We start from the raw sequence: 15,782 nt of genomic DNA on the forward strand, positions 1-15,782 counted from the left end.
TAAGTTAATAGTTTCCTCAAGAATATTCTGTCTTCTGACACCATCATTTGAATATCACAGTTTGCAAAGACCTTTCCATACATGATTGCATCCAGTCCTTCCCACGGCCACTCAAGATAGGTACTATTCCCATTTTTTTAAAGGTAAGAAAACGAGATTGGTCCTGAAGCCAAGTGTTTCATGACCAAAGCCCACACTCTCCCTATGAAACTGAGAAGGGACAGGCCGTGGAGTAAATCCTTGAAAGCAAGTAATGTTTTAAGCACTATTACAATTTGCAGATTGTGTTTTCACAGGTTCCCAATGAGCTAGGAGGGAAATGTTTTTAATCCCATGTGTACTCATTCTGAAGTAGCTGTAAGTATATAAAAACCATATTCATCTACACATTCATTCAAACCTTTATTAAGTACCTGCCATATGTACAATCCTGTGCCAAATATTAAGGGAATACAAAGATGAATTTTTAAGTGGTGCCAACTCCCAAGGAGTTTACAATATAACAATAGTGAAAAGCAACTTAACACGAACTGTAAGGAGAAAATAACAAGTAAACATTTGCCCCGATGGAGAAAAACGACCTTATTTTTTAATTGAAAGCATACATTGCCAGTTGGGAAACACTGCTATTACATACACCTGTATTAGTTCATCCTTTTAAAATGATGCTGATTGTTTTTAGAGAAGAAAATGTCTTACGCTGTATTATCTTTATGATTGACTTCAAATTTTAAAACAAAAATTTGCTTAAAGAAAAAAATTATAGATTTATAAAATCAGATTAACACTGTACACAGAGAGACAAAGCATGTTGGCAATAATATGTAAAAAGTTGAACACAACTGGGTCTAGCAGTAAAGAATTAAATCTGAATTACTTTGAAGACTTGCCTTAGCCAAGTTATTATGCACAATTTCATCATATATAAAACAGGGATACTTGCCCCTAATTTAGCACATGCCATAATTACTTCCATCTGTAATAATACATAGGGTTAAAAAAGCTAGTATAAAAACTTTCCCAATAATATAAAAAATAATTTGGACTAGAACTAAGGATAAAAAGAAAAAGGGATGATGGTGTAGACAATTTAACAGTAAACTTTCAGTGCAAAAATAAATGTAAATTTGCAAGTATCTATTTTTTTCTATACTTTTAAAAATGACTCAGAGCAGCAAAACAAGTTCGAGGATTTATTCTGTGAAATGTATTGCAGAGAAAAAGAATGGGCAAATAGTATAATTAAAAATACTTACTGATTCACACTTTCCAAAATTTTTAAAAAGTAAATCACCAAAGACCAATACTTCTCTCTGCTTTCAATACCACGCCATTTTTTCCAGTAAAATTAATGAAATAATGTATTTTTTTTAAACTAATCAGTTTGTGACAGCTGTGGTTCTGAAACACTTTTTAAAAACACAAAATCATAGTTGCAAACAGATCATATACAATGATTTTTAAAACTGAATAGGCAAAGCCTTACTCTAACTGATCAAATGACCAATCAGCTGGATTCAGGCTTTTCAGGCTACAGATGACTTTGATCAACAGCCCTGCACATATCAGAGGCATCCCCACAGATGTTCTAAACACAAATGCAGCTGCTGATACCCTGACGCTGCAAACAACAGCAAGGGCATAGAGAGGAGACCTTGATGATTCAGTGTGATTCTTCAACAGATTTCTCTTCTTCACTTTCTTCATTGGCTTCATCTTTTTCCTTGTAAGAATCCTGGCTGTTGGTATCAATAAAATAATTTTCTTTCCCATTCTCTCTTTCTTCTATTTTTTCTTCTTCATTAAAGCTAGGGGAAGAAATTTATCAATCTTTCAAAGGAAAAATGAGTTAGTTTAAAAGTAAACAAACCCTCTGCAAGTATGCCACCATGTAGCCAGTCTTCCTCAAGTGTATGAATTCCAATTTGTTATCAAGACAGCTCAAAAAAAAAAAGAAAGAAAATGCTATAAAAGTGCCCATTGAGAAATTTAATATTCCTGAAAACTAATTTATTTCAAAATTTTTTATTTTTTTATTTTTTTGAGATGAAGTCTCGCTCTGTCACCCAGGCTGGAGTGCAGTGGTGCGATCTTGGCTCACTGCAAGCTCCGCCTCCCGGGTTCATGCCATTCTCCTGCCTTAGCCTCCCGAGTAGCTGGGACTACAGGTATCCGCCACCACACTCGGCTAATTTTTTATATTTTCAGTAGAGACGGGGTTTCAGCGTGTTAGCCAGGATGGTCTCAATCTCCTGACCTTGTGATCTACCTGCCTCAGCCTCCCAAAGTGCTCGGATTATAGGCGTGAGCCACCATGCCCACCCTGTTTCAAAATTTGAGTGATTGATTCTTTAAACTTCATTTGAAAGCGTGCTATTATTTTTGTTACTTATGTCAGTAAAAAATATATATAGTATAAAATTGTGCTTTTCTGCAGGTAATAATTTTTCAAAGGTAAGCCACTCAGACATCTTATACATGTTACCTTTCTTTGTCTTCAGTGACACTTTTTGTCTCTTGATTGTTGAAGTACTCAAGTACTTTTCCACTTTGGCCTTTCTTTGAAACAAACTCATCAGATATTCCTAGTGCTTTTAGGGTATTAGAATAATGCTTTTCTGCTGCCATTCTTGCATTTTTCTATAGGAAAGACAAACCCTTTTAGACGAGAACAGAAGACTTTAAATTTTCATTAAAAATGTATGGATTAAAAGTGCCAGTGATAATTAAGTTCAGCAGTCACAGTTGGTTGAAAATCTGCATACCCTAAGACTAACAATTACACTCCTAGGAATATGCCCAGAGAAGCTCCCACATATGTGTCCCAAGGGAGGACATGTACTAGAATGGTCAGGATAGTACTGTCCTTCAATAACCCCAAATTGGAAATCACCCAAATATCTATTGGCAGAAGAATGGATAAATAAATTGTGGTCTATTCCTATAATGGAGTAAAATAAAGCAATGAAAATGAATGAACTACAGTTACATGCCACAACATGGATGGATCTCACAAATATAATACTGAGCAAACGAAGCAAAGCACTAACAAGTACATATTGTATGATCTATATAAAGTTCAGAAATGGGCAAAACAACTATATTATTTGAGGATAGGTACACACACTGTAAAATTGCAATGAAAAACAAGGAAGTACTTATCCTGAGAGTCAGAATGGTGGTTACCTCTTGGGGAGAGGTAGAAGGGCTGTGATCTGCAAGGGGCATGTAGGGTTTTTGGGGTGCTGGCAATGGTTTGTTAACATGGGTGGCGGCCACATTAGATTGATCTATAATTTTTTTATATTGTACCTAGGTTTTGTATACTTTTATGACTGTTTATACAGATATCTGAAAAAAAGATTTCATGCAATAATTGTTGTCAGAGGATTCTTTTCTTTTCTTTTCTTTTTGAGACAGGTTCTTGCTCTGTTACCCAGGCTGGAGTGCAGTGGTGTGAACACAACTCACTGCAGCCTCAACCTCCTGGACTCAAGCGATCCTCCCACCTCAGCCTCTGGAGTAGCTGGGACCACAGGCATGCGCCACCATGCCCAGCTAATTTTTGTATTTTTTGTAGGATGGGGCTTGTTGTATTTTTTGTAGGGTGGGACTATGTTGTCCAGGATAGTCTCAAACTCCTGGGCTCAAGTGATCCACCAGCCTTGGCCTCCCAAAGTGCTGGGATTATAGGCATGAGCCATGGTGCCCAGCCAAATTCTTTTATTTTATGTATCTACTGTAATTTTTACTTTTTATAAGCCATATCCCCAATTCATTAAAGATGATAAAAGCACCAGTGTTGTAATCTTTACTCTGTGGAGGAAGCAAGGGATATAACGAAAACAATATGAATTTAGAACTGGGTTCAAATCTGTAGAATGTCACTTCCTGGCTTTAAGATCTGTTGGAATTGTGATGACTCTCTCATACCTGGGTCAAACTGAAGTCATCACAGTTCCAGAGATGGCAGGCTTTATGGAGTCACAAAGTGCCTGGGTTCACACTAGTGCCTCGACTTTAGTCCATTTTAGCTCCTATGAGTGGATCTGAACTGTGAGAGGGCCAAGAACTGCCCTCTGGACCTCCAACTAAAGCAAGGCGACTAGGACTAGCCCAGTTCCAATGTACCAATGACATTCATACTGGGAAGTGTGTGGAGGAGCACCCAGTCTAACCCCCATATTTAATCAATAAAGAAACCAAATCTCCCCCGGCCCCTGCCTCAAAGGTGAAATTGTTTGATTAAGGTGACAAGGCTAGTGAGTGGTAGAACCAAGTCTCCTGACCATTTCCTAGGTCTTTTATATTACATCATGCTGCTTTCTCTAAGTGGTAATGGTTGTCCTAGGGTTTGAAGGTGACCTAAAGCCTGACTTGAGCAATGTAGTTGTCAGATATTTGCCAAATCTAGTATAATGAGGGACGATGGAGTCTAGTGTTACACAGGAGAACCCGAAATAGCAAGGACTGATTACAATGGATAAAACTATGACCAGTGCATTTCCTGATACTCTGGAAAACTGAAAAAGAAGCACTTAAACTGCTGCTAAAATGCACTCACTGTGAATAACAATAATATTTTTTAGAAAAGTAAGTAAAAACCCCTCCAGAGTCTGTGAATATCAACAGACAAGCCTTGGGGAACTGACAGGAAGGGCAAAATGAGAAATAAGAACTACACCCTAAAGACTACAGAGAAGAATAAGGAAACCCCAAACCTAGCTCTGAATGCATTACCAATAGGATATTTTGACTTCAGCAATTAAATATATAAGACATTAGTCAAAATTTGTGCCATAAGCCTTCATCTGACTTTGGTTTAAAATTCAATCTAACATCTTCTCAGTTAATTAATCCTGTGATTTCCAAGAAACAGGACAACATAGTTTATTCTGTAAAGAATCACAGGCATATTGTGTTAGGGAATCACTCAGCAGGAGCGAGACCACAATTAACTCCTATAAATGGGCAAAGCAAATAGCTGCAAGCTATTAAAATGGTTTTTAATAAAACCAACTGTTAATTAGCAGCAATAGTTCCAGCAAAATACACTGCAGGAAAAAAAATGTACTAAAAAAAAAAAAGCAATGGTGATTCACTGCCACAGTAACTCTGTATATACTATTTGAGGAGTTAATGAGAAGACCCCTTGATATCATTCATTGAAAATGAGAATAAATGGAATTGGTGAGAATGGATGATTGTCCCTGTTATAAAGGCTTATTAACTGTCTACCCAGGGTTAACATGTTAGTAGGGGAATGGAAATGGTAAGGTGAAGATATAATGAGTGGTTCTGCAAAGAGCAAGGCAGAAAAATCAAATTATTATGATTCAGATAGGAAATAAAGGTTCCACCTGGCATTTCACCATCAAGGATGGTGAAGGGCAGATCCAAAAATTATTTAGGAAGAAAACTTGACAGGTTTCTCAATGACCAGCTGAATGGGGAGGAATTAGGTACACACAGATATGAAGATGAGAACAGTAGGCTAGGGCCGGGCGCAGTGGCTCAAGCCTGTAATCCCAGCACTTTGGGAGGCCGAGATGGGCGGATCACGAGGTCAGGAGATCGAGATCATCCTGGCTAACACGGTGAAACCCTGTCTCTACTAAAAAAATATAAAAAACTAGCCAGGCGACGTGGCGGGCGCCTGTAGTCCCAGCTACTCGGGAGGCTGAGGCAGGAGAATGGCATGAACCCGGGAGGCGGAGCTTGCAGTGAGTGGAGATTGCGCCACTGCGCTCCAGCCTGGGCAAGAGAGTGAGACCCCGTCTCAAAAAAAAAAAAAAAAATTAGCCAGGCATGGTGGCACGCGCCTGTAATCCCAGATACTCAGGAGGCTGAGGCAGGAGAATCACTTGAACCCGGGAGGTGGAGGTTGCAGTGAGCTGAGACTGCGCCACTGCACTCCAGCCTGGGTGACAGAGTGAGACTCTTTCTCAAAAAAAAAAAAAAAAAAAAAAAGAAAAAGATATTTCTTGGACAAACAGCACTATAATAAATCACTGTTGTATATGTGTTCAATTTTTGGTCTTCCCAAATAATACCTCATACTTTCTTTCTGGTTTTATAGTATCACCCATAATGATTCCTTTAATTTAGTATTTTATTTACTTTCCTTTTTTTTTTTTTCTAGACCTCTTGGAACAAGCCTCATATGTCACTAACACAAATAGTAGTATTCCCAGGTTATGTACCTGGCTCCCTGGAATTGAGGTTAATAGAAAAAAAGAATATATCAATCTGACCATTCCCTCAACCTCCCAAACAATCATATTGACAATTTTGTCTCAATACACATCTGTAATTGCTGCAGTTGTGTGTCTTGAATGACTACATTTGTCTGTCTTGTTTCTATCTGACTTTAAGAGTCTCAAGGGATTTTCTGATATTCAAAAAGCATTTGTTGAGAAGGGGGCAGGAAAACAAGATGACAGATAAAACAATCACACGAAGACAGCCAGATCTGGGTTTGAATCCTGGTTCCCCTTCTTCTGGTTGTATCATCTAAGCCTCAAGATGTCCCTCATCTGTGAAATAAGAAGCTCACAGGAGCAGTGTAAAGGTCAGTTAAGATAATGCATAGAAAGTGCTTAGCGGAGTCTTGTCTTTCAGCAACCTCACAAAAAACATTCGAAACTAGCTTCCAAATAACTGTGTACAATCTCCCTCTTAAATGCAAACAGACAACCAAAGAAAATCAGAGGAAAGCTTCTAATATGATAGACAAGAGGCTAAAAAAGAGAAAAAGAAACTTGAAGGAAACTGAGACAACATCACCAGTATGCACAGAGATATAAAAGATAGGCTGGGTGTGGTGGCTCACACCTGGAATCCGGCACTTTGGAAGGCTGAGAAAGGAGGATTTCTTGAGCCCAGGAGCTTAAGACCAGCATGGACAACATAGTAAGGCCCCTGTCTTTACAAAAAATACAAAAATTAGCCTGGCATGGTGGCTTGTGCCTATAGTCCTAACTACTTGGGAGGCTTAGGTGGCAAGATCACCTGAGCAAAAGAGGTTGAGGTTGCAGCGAACAGCAATCATGCCACTGCACTCCAGCCTGGGACAGAGTAACACCGTCTCAAAAAAAAAAAAAAAAGGGGGGGGTACTGCACCCATGAAAAATACCAAAGGAATATTTAATAAATGAGAAGTATTCTGGAAATTATGTCATTTTTCATTAGGTGAGCAAAAAATGGAGATTTGGAAGATAAATTTGAGGAAATCTTCCAGAACCAGAATACACTAACAGTGACTTTAAAAGAAATACAAGAAATGTAGATAAATCCAGAAGGTTAATATCTAACTAATCCCCAGTGTAACAGTGAAAAAGGTCCTAAAATGTCACTTATGCCAGAGGCCTATAGCAGGGGTCATTACCACGAACTAGGTACGGGTCTGTGGCCTGTTAGGAACCAGGCTACACAGCAGGAAGTGAGCAGTGGGAGGGTGAGCATTACCACCTGAGCTCTGCCTCCTATAGCATTAGATTCTCATAGCAGCATGACCCCTATCGTGAACTGCTCATGCCAGGGATCTAGGTTGCATGCTCCTTATGAGAATCTAATGCCTGATGATGTAAGGTGGAACAGTTCCATCCAGAAATGATCCATTCCCTCATCCATCCACCCCACCCCATGCAACCCTGGTCTGTGGAAAAATGGTCTTCCATAAAACCAGTCTCTAGTGCCAAAAAGGTTGAGGACTGCTGGCCTAGACAGAAACCATTCCAAAGTGGAGCAGGACACTTGTGGGCTCCAGGGGAGGAAAGGAACTGATGAATTAACAATGTGTTTAACTGTTTGAGGGGGATTTTTGAGAGCTAACAGAAAAATTTAAGAAGAATAATAATATATACATTGGCAGGGAATGAGGGAAGGTGGGGGGAGGACCAAACAAAATTAGTAATTATTAACACAGGGAAAAAGTTTTTTAAAGGAAATGTGATGGGCCGGGTGCGGTGGCTCACACCTGTAATCCCAGCACTTTGGGAGGCCAAGGTGGGAGGATCATCAGGTCAGAAGTTCGAGACCAGCCTGACCAATGTGGTGAAACCTCATCTCTACTAAAAAATACAAAAAAAATTAGCTGGGCGTGGTGGTGCGCGCCTGTAATCCCAGCTACTCAGGAGACTGAGGCAGGAGAATGGCTTGAACCCAGGAGGCAGAGGCTGCAGTGAGCCGAGATTGTGCCACTGTACTCCAGCCTGGGTGACAGAGCAAGACTGTCTCAAAAAAAAAAAGAAAATGTGATGATAATAATATAGGGCTCAGCTGCTAACATTGTTTACTAAGTCATAACAATGAATTCTGATCTGTGATAGAGCTGACTAGGAAATGGAAGGATGGAAAGACAGAGAAAGGGCAGGTAAGTGTGCTTCCGAGAGAATGTGGTGAAACAGCGAAATCCTCACCTACCATATCAATAAGCTAGTAGATAGAGTCTGTAATGAAAAAGATAAAAGAACAGTTGAAAGAATGTTACTGGACAATACCCACTAGGAAGGCTGTAACAAAAAGACAGACAAAAGCTAGGTGCAGCGGCTCATGCCTATAATCCCACCAACTTGGGAGGTGGAGGTGGGAAGATCACTTGAGGCCAGGAGTTCAAGACCAGCCTGGGCAATACAGTGAGATCCAGTCTCTACAAAAAATAAAATTAGCTGGGCATGATGGTGTGGGCCTTTGTCTCAGCTACTGGGGATGCTGATACTGGGGATCATCTGAGTCCAGGAGTTCAAGGTTACAGTGAGATTGTACTACTGCACTGGCTTGGGCAACAGAGTGAGACCCTATCTCTAAAAATAGTTTTTTATAAAAACCAGACAGACAATAACAAGTGCTGGTGCTATTCACAACAGCAAAGACATGGTATCAACCCAGCCCATCAGCAGTGGATTGGATACAGAAAATATGTTACACATATACCACGGAATACTACACAGCCATAAAAAAGAATGAAATCATGTCCTCTGCAACAACATGGATGCAGCTGGAAGCCATTATCCTAAGCAAACTAAAGCAGAAACAGAAAACCAAACACCACATGTTCTCACTTACAAGTGGAACTAAACACTGGGTACACATGGAAATAAAGATGGGAACAACAGACACTGGAGAATATAAGAGGGAGAGTGGAGGGAGGAAGGCAAGGGTTGAAAAACTATGTATTGGGTACTATGCTCATTACGTGGGTGATGAGTTCAATCACACCCCAAACCCCAGCTCACACAATATACCCCCCTTTTTTTTTTTTTTGAGATGGAATTTCGCTCTTGTTACTCAGGCTGGAGTGCAATGATGAGATCTCAGCTCACTGCAACCTCCGCCTCCCAAGTTCAAGCAATTCTCCTGCCTCAGCCTCCCAAGTAGTTGGGATTACAGGCACACAAAACCATGCCCGGCTAATTTTTGTATTTTTAGTAGAGATGAGGTTTCACCATGTTGGCCAGGCTGGTCTTGAACCCCTGACCTCAGGTGATCCACCTGCCTCGGCCTCCCAAAATGCTGGCTGGGATTACAGGCATGAGCCACAGTGCCTGGCATACCCTTGTAACAAACCTGCACATGTACCCCTTGAATTTAAAATAAAAGTTGAAAAAAATTAAAATAAATAAGAAAAACCCAGAAGCAGTGTAAAAAGCAAAAACAAAAAACTTGCAGTTCAGAGCTGGAGATAATGTCTTTGGGCCAAAAGCCAATCACTTTATGATTATAATGTAGAACAGCTTAAAATGATTTTTCCCCCTAAAGTTGAAATAAAGATGTTAAAAAAATCCATCCCTTAAAATGAAAGGCATTATATAAAATTATATCTAGATCAGTGAGCAAAAAGATTATGTAACTTTGAGAGACTGTAACGTGCAGATTCACCCACAATACATGTCCACTGTCCTCACTGAGTCACTGACAAGTACAGTTCTGTAACCATGCTCATCTGCTACAGGTAAATTCTCCAACTGTCTATTGTCCAATTATAACAGCTTCAAATTCACAATTTAGAACCTGCAACCTCCAGTGATTTTGTCAATTGTTAAGCCATGTCACCCGTACAGATGCCTCCCCTACGGGATAAAGGAGAAGATGACCTAAAATGAACAAATCTCCCTTAAGGGAAAGATTATAAAACTGGGCATAAACTGAGTAAACTCAGGGTCTACTGTCTATAAGACTAGTTTGTTTTTCTTATAGAAAGGAGGTTTTTTAGTAATTGCAGAGAAGACCGAATTACAGACTCACTTAAAAAAAAACTGGCAGAAATAACTGATTCAATTAGCCATTTTGTTTCATTTTTTTAATTCTTCAAAGACCTCCAAGTGATGTCATGAAGCTTCATCTTAATAGCTAACCAAGTTTGTACTGAAAAAAGACCAGCCATTAGAAAACAGCTTGCAAAATTATTTTACAAACTACTGGATTGGCATGTTATTTATCAAACTTATGTGCTTCATCAAAAAGATTCAATGTTCAGATTATTTCTTTGAGATGAGGTCTTGCTACGTTGCACAGGTTGGACCAAAACTCTTGGGCTCAAGCAATTTGCCCATCTCAGCCTCCCAAGTAGCTGGGACTACAGGTGCACACCACCACACTTGGTTAAATGCTTGGATTTAAGCAAAATTACTCATTGGCTGATATGATGAAGCCAACATAAACAACAATAATGTATCCCAACAGTTATGTAACACATAAGAAAAATGGACTGTAAATTTAGGAGCTAAAGCTGTAAAAAAAAAACAACAATTGACAATAGCTCTTAAATTCCAATAAACACAACCTGAGCAACTCTTTCAAATAGCAGTGGCCTCTTTTTTAATTTTTCTTCTCTTTCTTCTAGTTCTCGTTGGTATTCTCTCATCCTTTCCTTTTCGCTCTTTCTAAAATTAAATAAAAGCAATGGAATTTTTTAAAAGATCATCTAAGAAATAAGAACTTACATATGTAACATTTAACTTATCAATCTCTACAAAGTCAATGAAAAAAAAGAAATAACATTTAGCTTAGCTGACAAATCAGAAATTATGAGCACAGTTCACAGTTTACCTCGATTCCTCTTCTGTACTGGTTAATTCTCATGGAATGCAGAATAAAATCCTAGGTTCTGAGACCACACATATTATGCTCTAGGAATAGTCTGACCACTTTAATTTCTGAAATCCCCAAGGCATACATATATTAAGGAACTTCAAACTGACCTGAAGAGATGAATGAAAGCCCTCTTGTCTCATTTATAAGTGTATAAAACCAAGAACATTTTGGAAGAAATCAGCTATCTTCTCTGTAAGGAATTTCTTCTGAAAACAAGACCTTGCTCTTATTTATTATTTTATTGTTGTTGTTATTTGTTTTTTGTTTTGAGACAGAGTCTCATTCTGTTGTTCAGGCTGGCACAGTGGCGCCATCTCAGTTCACTGCAACCTCCACCTCCTGGGTTCATGCAATTCTCATGCCTCAGCCTTCCGAGTAGCTGAGATTACAGGCATGCACCACCATGCCTGGCTAATTTTCTGTATTTTTAGTAGAGACGAGGGTTTCACCATGTTGGCCAGGCTGGTCTCGAACTCCTGACCTCAGATGATCTGCCTGTCTCGGCCTCTCCAAGTGCTGGGATTACAGGCATGAGCCATCACGCCCGGCCTATTATTTTTGAGACAGGTTCTCGCTCTGCTGCCCAGGCTGGAGTGCAGTGGTACAATCATGGCTGACTGCAACTTCGACTTCCTGGGTTCAAATGATCCTCCCACCTTAGCCTCTCGAGTAGGTGGGACTACAGGTGCATGCCACCACACCTGGCTAATTTTTTTTAAAGTTTTTGTAGAGATGGGGGTCTTATTATGTTTACCAGGCTGGTCTCAAACTCCTGGGCTCAAGCAACCTTCCTGCCTTGGATTCCCAAGGTGCTGGGATTATAGATGTGAGCCATGGCATCCAGCCTTTGCTGTTATTTTTTCCCCCTAAATAAGATCTCCTACAGGTTAGTGGCAAAGTTAATTCAATGGGAGCAAGTCAAAGAAGAAATAAAGAGCATGGGAACATAACATAAAGAGAAACAGGAACCAAAATATATAAATTTACCGTAAATGTTCTCACTGTTTGGGCAAGATCCTATAATAAATTAAACTACACTATTTAATTGGTACCAAGATAATAAAATTAATGGATTGGGGAAAACAATTATACTTCCAAATAATTAGGCTTAATTATACACAAGTTGGGGTTATGAAAAAGCTATCGTCTGGGTGCGGTGGCTCACGCCTATAATCCCAGCATTTTGGGAGGCCAAGGTTGGCGGATCACCTGAGGTCAGGAGTTTGAGACCAGCCTGGCCAACATGGTAAAACCACATCTCTACTAAAGAAAAAAAAAAAATTAGCTGGGCATGGTGGTGAGTGCCTGTAATCCCAGCAACTCTGTAGGCTGAGGCAGGAGAATCGCTTGATCTCTTGGGCGATCCAGCCTGGGCGACACAGCAAGACTCTGTCTCAGAAAAAAAAAAAAGCTATTAATAGTTTACTTCCAGGCCGGGCGCGGTGGCTCAAGCCTGTAATCCCAGCACTTTGGGAGGCCGAGACGGGCAGATCACAAGGTCAGGAGATCGAGACCATCCTGGCTAACATGGTGAAACCCCGTCTCTACTAAAAAATACAAAAAACTAGCCGGGCGAGGTGGCGGGCGCCTGTAGTCCCAGCTACTCGGGAGGCTGAGGCAGGAGAATGGCGTGAATTCGGGAGGCGGAGCTTGCAGTGAGCTGAGATCCGGCCACTGCACTCCAGCCCGGGCGACAGAGCGAGACTCCGTCTCAAAAAAAAAAAAAAAAAAATAGTTTACTTCCTGAGGGTAAGTTATCTATTTCTAAGAAACATTATGCTCAAGTTAATCAAATTAAGTTCCCTTGGTCAATGGATTAATGCTAAATTATAAAAGAATACTCATTGTAATTAAAAGCACATATGTATATTTAGAAATCAGATTAAAAAGTAATAAATCATATTACTTACCTGGCTTTGAGGGAGATATTTTCCTACTTAAACATCAACATTTTTATGTGCAACATCTGGAACACTGGTTTTCAAACTTTGTACTGCAGAATTCTAGTGAAGGGGTTCTAAAGGATTCCGTGAATATTTTTATTTTTATATTGAAACTAACAAAATGCAACACATACTACTAAACATTAATATATGTGCTAATGAACACATCACATAATGGATGTTTAATGTGTTAATTTGTGCTATCAGATTTCATCCAAACCTTAAAACAAAGCTCTTTATCTGTTTACTGCAATCAAAAATAATATAAAGAACAAGATTAGATACTGGTATAAGATTATAACTATTAACTAAGGCCACAATAGAAAATGTTTGTATTCCTCAACATAGCTTCATGGTTCTTACCATGAAGTTGAGTATATATGTTGGTTCTCACCATGAGGTGAGTGTGTATGTGCTGAATATAAGTAACTGATGACAATTTAAATCCATAAGCTAAAACACTAATGCCATTTTCAATCTGCTCATAGTTTACTATCTACTGATTAAAAAAACAAAAGAAAGTTTGAAAACCAGTGGTCTGGAGGTTCAAGACTTTTTTATGATACCTGAGATATTTTACTCTGGATTTAGATATTTGAGCTAAACTTTGATGTGAGTCATAAGCCTTAGCCCGGGTTGTCAGGAGTTTCTGCAATTCTTTCATTCTTTGCTTCTGTTTAGTTAGGATCCGATTTCTCTCTTCTTCCAACATTTTCTTTTCCTCAAGTGATCTCCTGAGGGTAATAAACTAGGCTTAATCCACTTTAAGCCAATGAGAATGTTGTTTACCAAAGATTTAACATGGGATAATTTGAATTTTGTTAATTCAAAATTTGAAAAAAGGCAACCCTTTGAAAAGGATCTGACTTGTAAAACTAGAAATCTTTATTTATTTATTTACTTATTTTTTGAGACAGAGTCTCACTCTGTTGCTGAGGCTGGAGTGCCACGGCACGATCTTAGCTCACTGCAAGCTCTGCCTTCTGGATTCAAGCGATTCTCCTGCCTCAGCCTCCTGAGTAGCTGGGATTACAGGCGCCCGCCACCATGCCCAGCTAATTTTTTGTATTTTTAGTAGAAATAGGGTTTCACTATCTTGGCCAGCCTGGTCTAACCTTGTGATCCACCCACCTCGGCCTCCCAAAGCACTGGGATTACAGGTGTGAGCCACCGCGCCCGGCCAGGGAAAACTAGAAATCTTAAGACTAATATTTTCTAATCTCCCAAAATTTATAAAATGAAAAATACATTGATTTCTTAGCATACTCTCTGACAAAATATCATATATTATATAGTAAAATATTTTATAGATACAATAATAATTTCTAAGTATTTTCAAATTCACCAACATAAACTCCACAGAGTTGCATACACTCATCTGGCAACCCTGAGTCAGTCAGTACTGTGTCTTAGTTACTTACCTTACAGCTTGTTCTCGTCCTCTGGAAGACACCGTGGTCACTGGAGGGTTGTAGTTACAAGGCACAGGCTTTACACCTGCACATCTTACTGGAGACAAATAAGGCCAACGTGTTTCTTTTAACTTTTCTTCATCTGCTTCGATGTCTGCCAAAATTTTTTCTCTTTTAATAGATGCATGTGGAGATGCATGAAAATCAAATGGTTTACACACCGTTAAGAGTTTTGGAGACTTGTGTTCTGAGAGGTGTTCCTGATATCTCTCAGGAAGGTCCTCAAAATCAGGAGTCCGGCACCTAACCTTGTGTTTACACTTCAACTTTACAGCCTGTTCAGGACACCTGGGGTTCCTGCGTCCGCAAGCTGACCTACAAGGCAGAGGAGATGAGTTCTGTAAACGCTCCTGGGCTCTCAGCTGCGTCCTAAGGTTTCGATAGAGCTCTTCTTCTTTTAACTTGTCATTGGTAGTTGAACCATAAGTAGATCGAGGAACGGGTCTGGCTTTAAATCGATTTGTTTTCTTTTTAGACTTAAAAAAGTCTCTCAGCTGCATTTCCTGGGCTGCTCGCTTCTGTTCCTCCCTTGCTATAAATTTAAATGGCTTTTGTGAGGCCAAAAGAGCTTCTTTATTTTTCTCCTTCAGAGACCTTCTCCGTTCTTCTTTTTGCTTGACTAAATCATGGTAAAGGGGGAGAAAGACAGATGCAGGAACTGGATTGGCTCGGAATTGCTTCTTACACTCTGGATCCTCTTCCTGTTTTTTGAGCAGTTTATGTAGCATTTCAATATCTGATTTAGATTTCATGGACTCTTCTTTTTTCTTCTGTTCTCTTATCATCATCTGAAAAGGCTCCGGTACTGTAATCGTGGGCACCCATTCTTTTCGTTTCTTCCTTGTTTTCTCAGCTGCGTGGAAGCCAGTATCTTTACAGCGAATATAATCTTCAACACAAAAGTCTTTCCACATGTTGTTGATAAGCTCCTTAGCATAGGCCATCATTCTGTTTTTCCTAGGATACTCTTTTTCTAGGTTGGGTAACTCTTCTTCAGAGGAGGACGCATACAAGGAGGAAGACTGGCCTAAATCAGGCTCTGAAAATGATGTCATTAATGAGACAGGGTGATAGGAGTTCTTTTCTGACACAGATCTAAATGAGAAGAATAACTATGTTATATTTTCAGTTGTATGTGACCAAATATAAAAGTTAAGAGTTACATATTTTCTTTTCTTTTTTTTTTTTTCTGAGACAGAGTCTCACTCTGTTGCCCAGGTTGGGGTGCAGTGGCCTGATCTTAGCTCACTGCAACCTCTGCCTCCCGGGTTGA

The 15,782-nt window shown here is 39.6% G+C and overlaps 1 protein-coding gene across 4 annotated transcripts in view; it reads right to left on the bottom strand.

Annotated features, from left to right (window-relative positions):
* Positions 1-377: 377 nt before the first annotated feature.
* Positions 378-15,782, bottom strand: part of FAM161A (FAM161 centrosomal protein A) — a 29,416-nt gene continuing 14,011 nt past the window's right edge. For 2 of the 4 annotated variants that reach the window (XM_033239162.1, XM_033239161.1), the window contains exons 3-7: positions 14,459-15,604; positions 13,604-13,771; positions 10,784-10,883; positions 2,486-2,640; positions 378-1,808 (exon numbers count right to left, since the gene is read on the bottom strand). In XM_033239162.1, coding sequence (XP_033095053.1) covers positions 1,664-1,808; positions 2,486-2,640; positions 10,784-10,883; positions 13,604-13,771; positions 14,459-15,604 — 1,714 coding nt within the window. In that variant the 3' untranslated portion in view covers positions 378-1,663. The remainder of the gene's footprint in view (positions 1,809-2,485; positions 2,641-10,783; positions 10,884-13,603; positions 13,772-14,458; positions 15,605-15,782) is intronic. The other 2 variants (XM_033239163.1, XM_033239164.1) reach the window with 2 other exon arrangements.

Source organism: Trachypithecus francoisi, unplaced genomic scaffold, assembly GCF_009764315.1.
Source record: "Trachypithecus francoisi isolate TF-2019V2 unplaced genomic scaffold, Tfra_2.0 Lachesis_group17, whole genome shotgun sequence".
NCBI lineage: Eukaryota > Metazoa > Chordata > Mammalia > Primates > Cercopithecidae > Trachypithecus > Trachypithecus francoisi.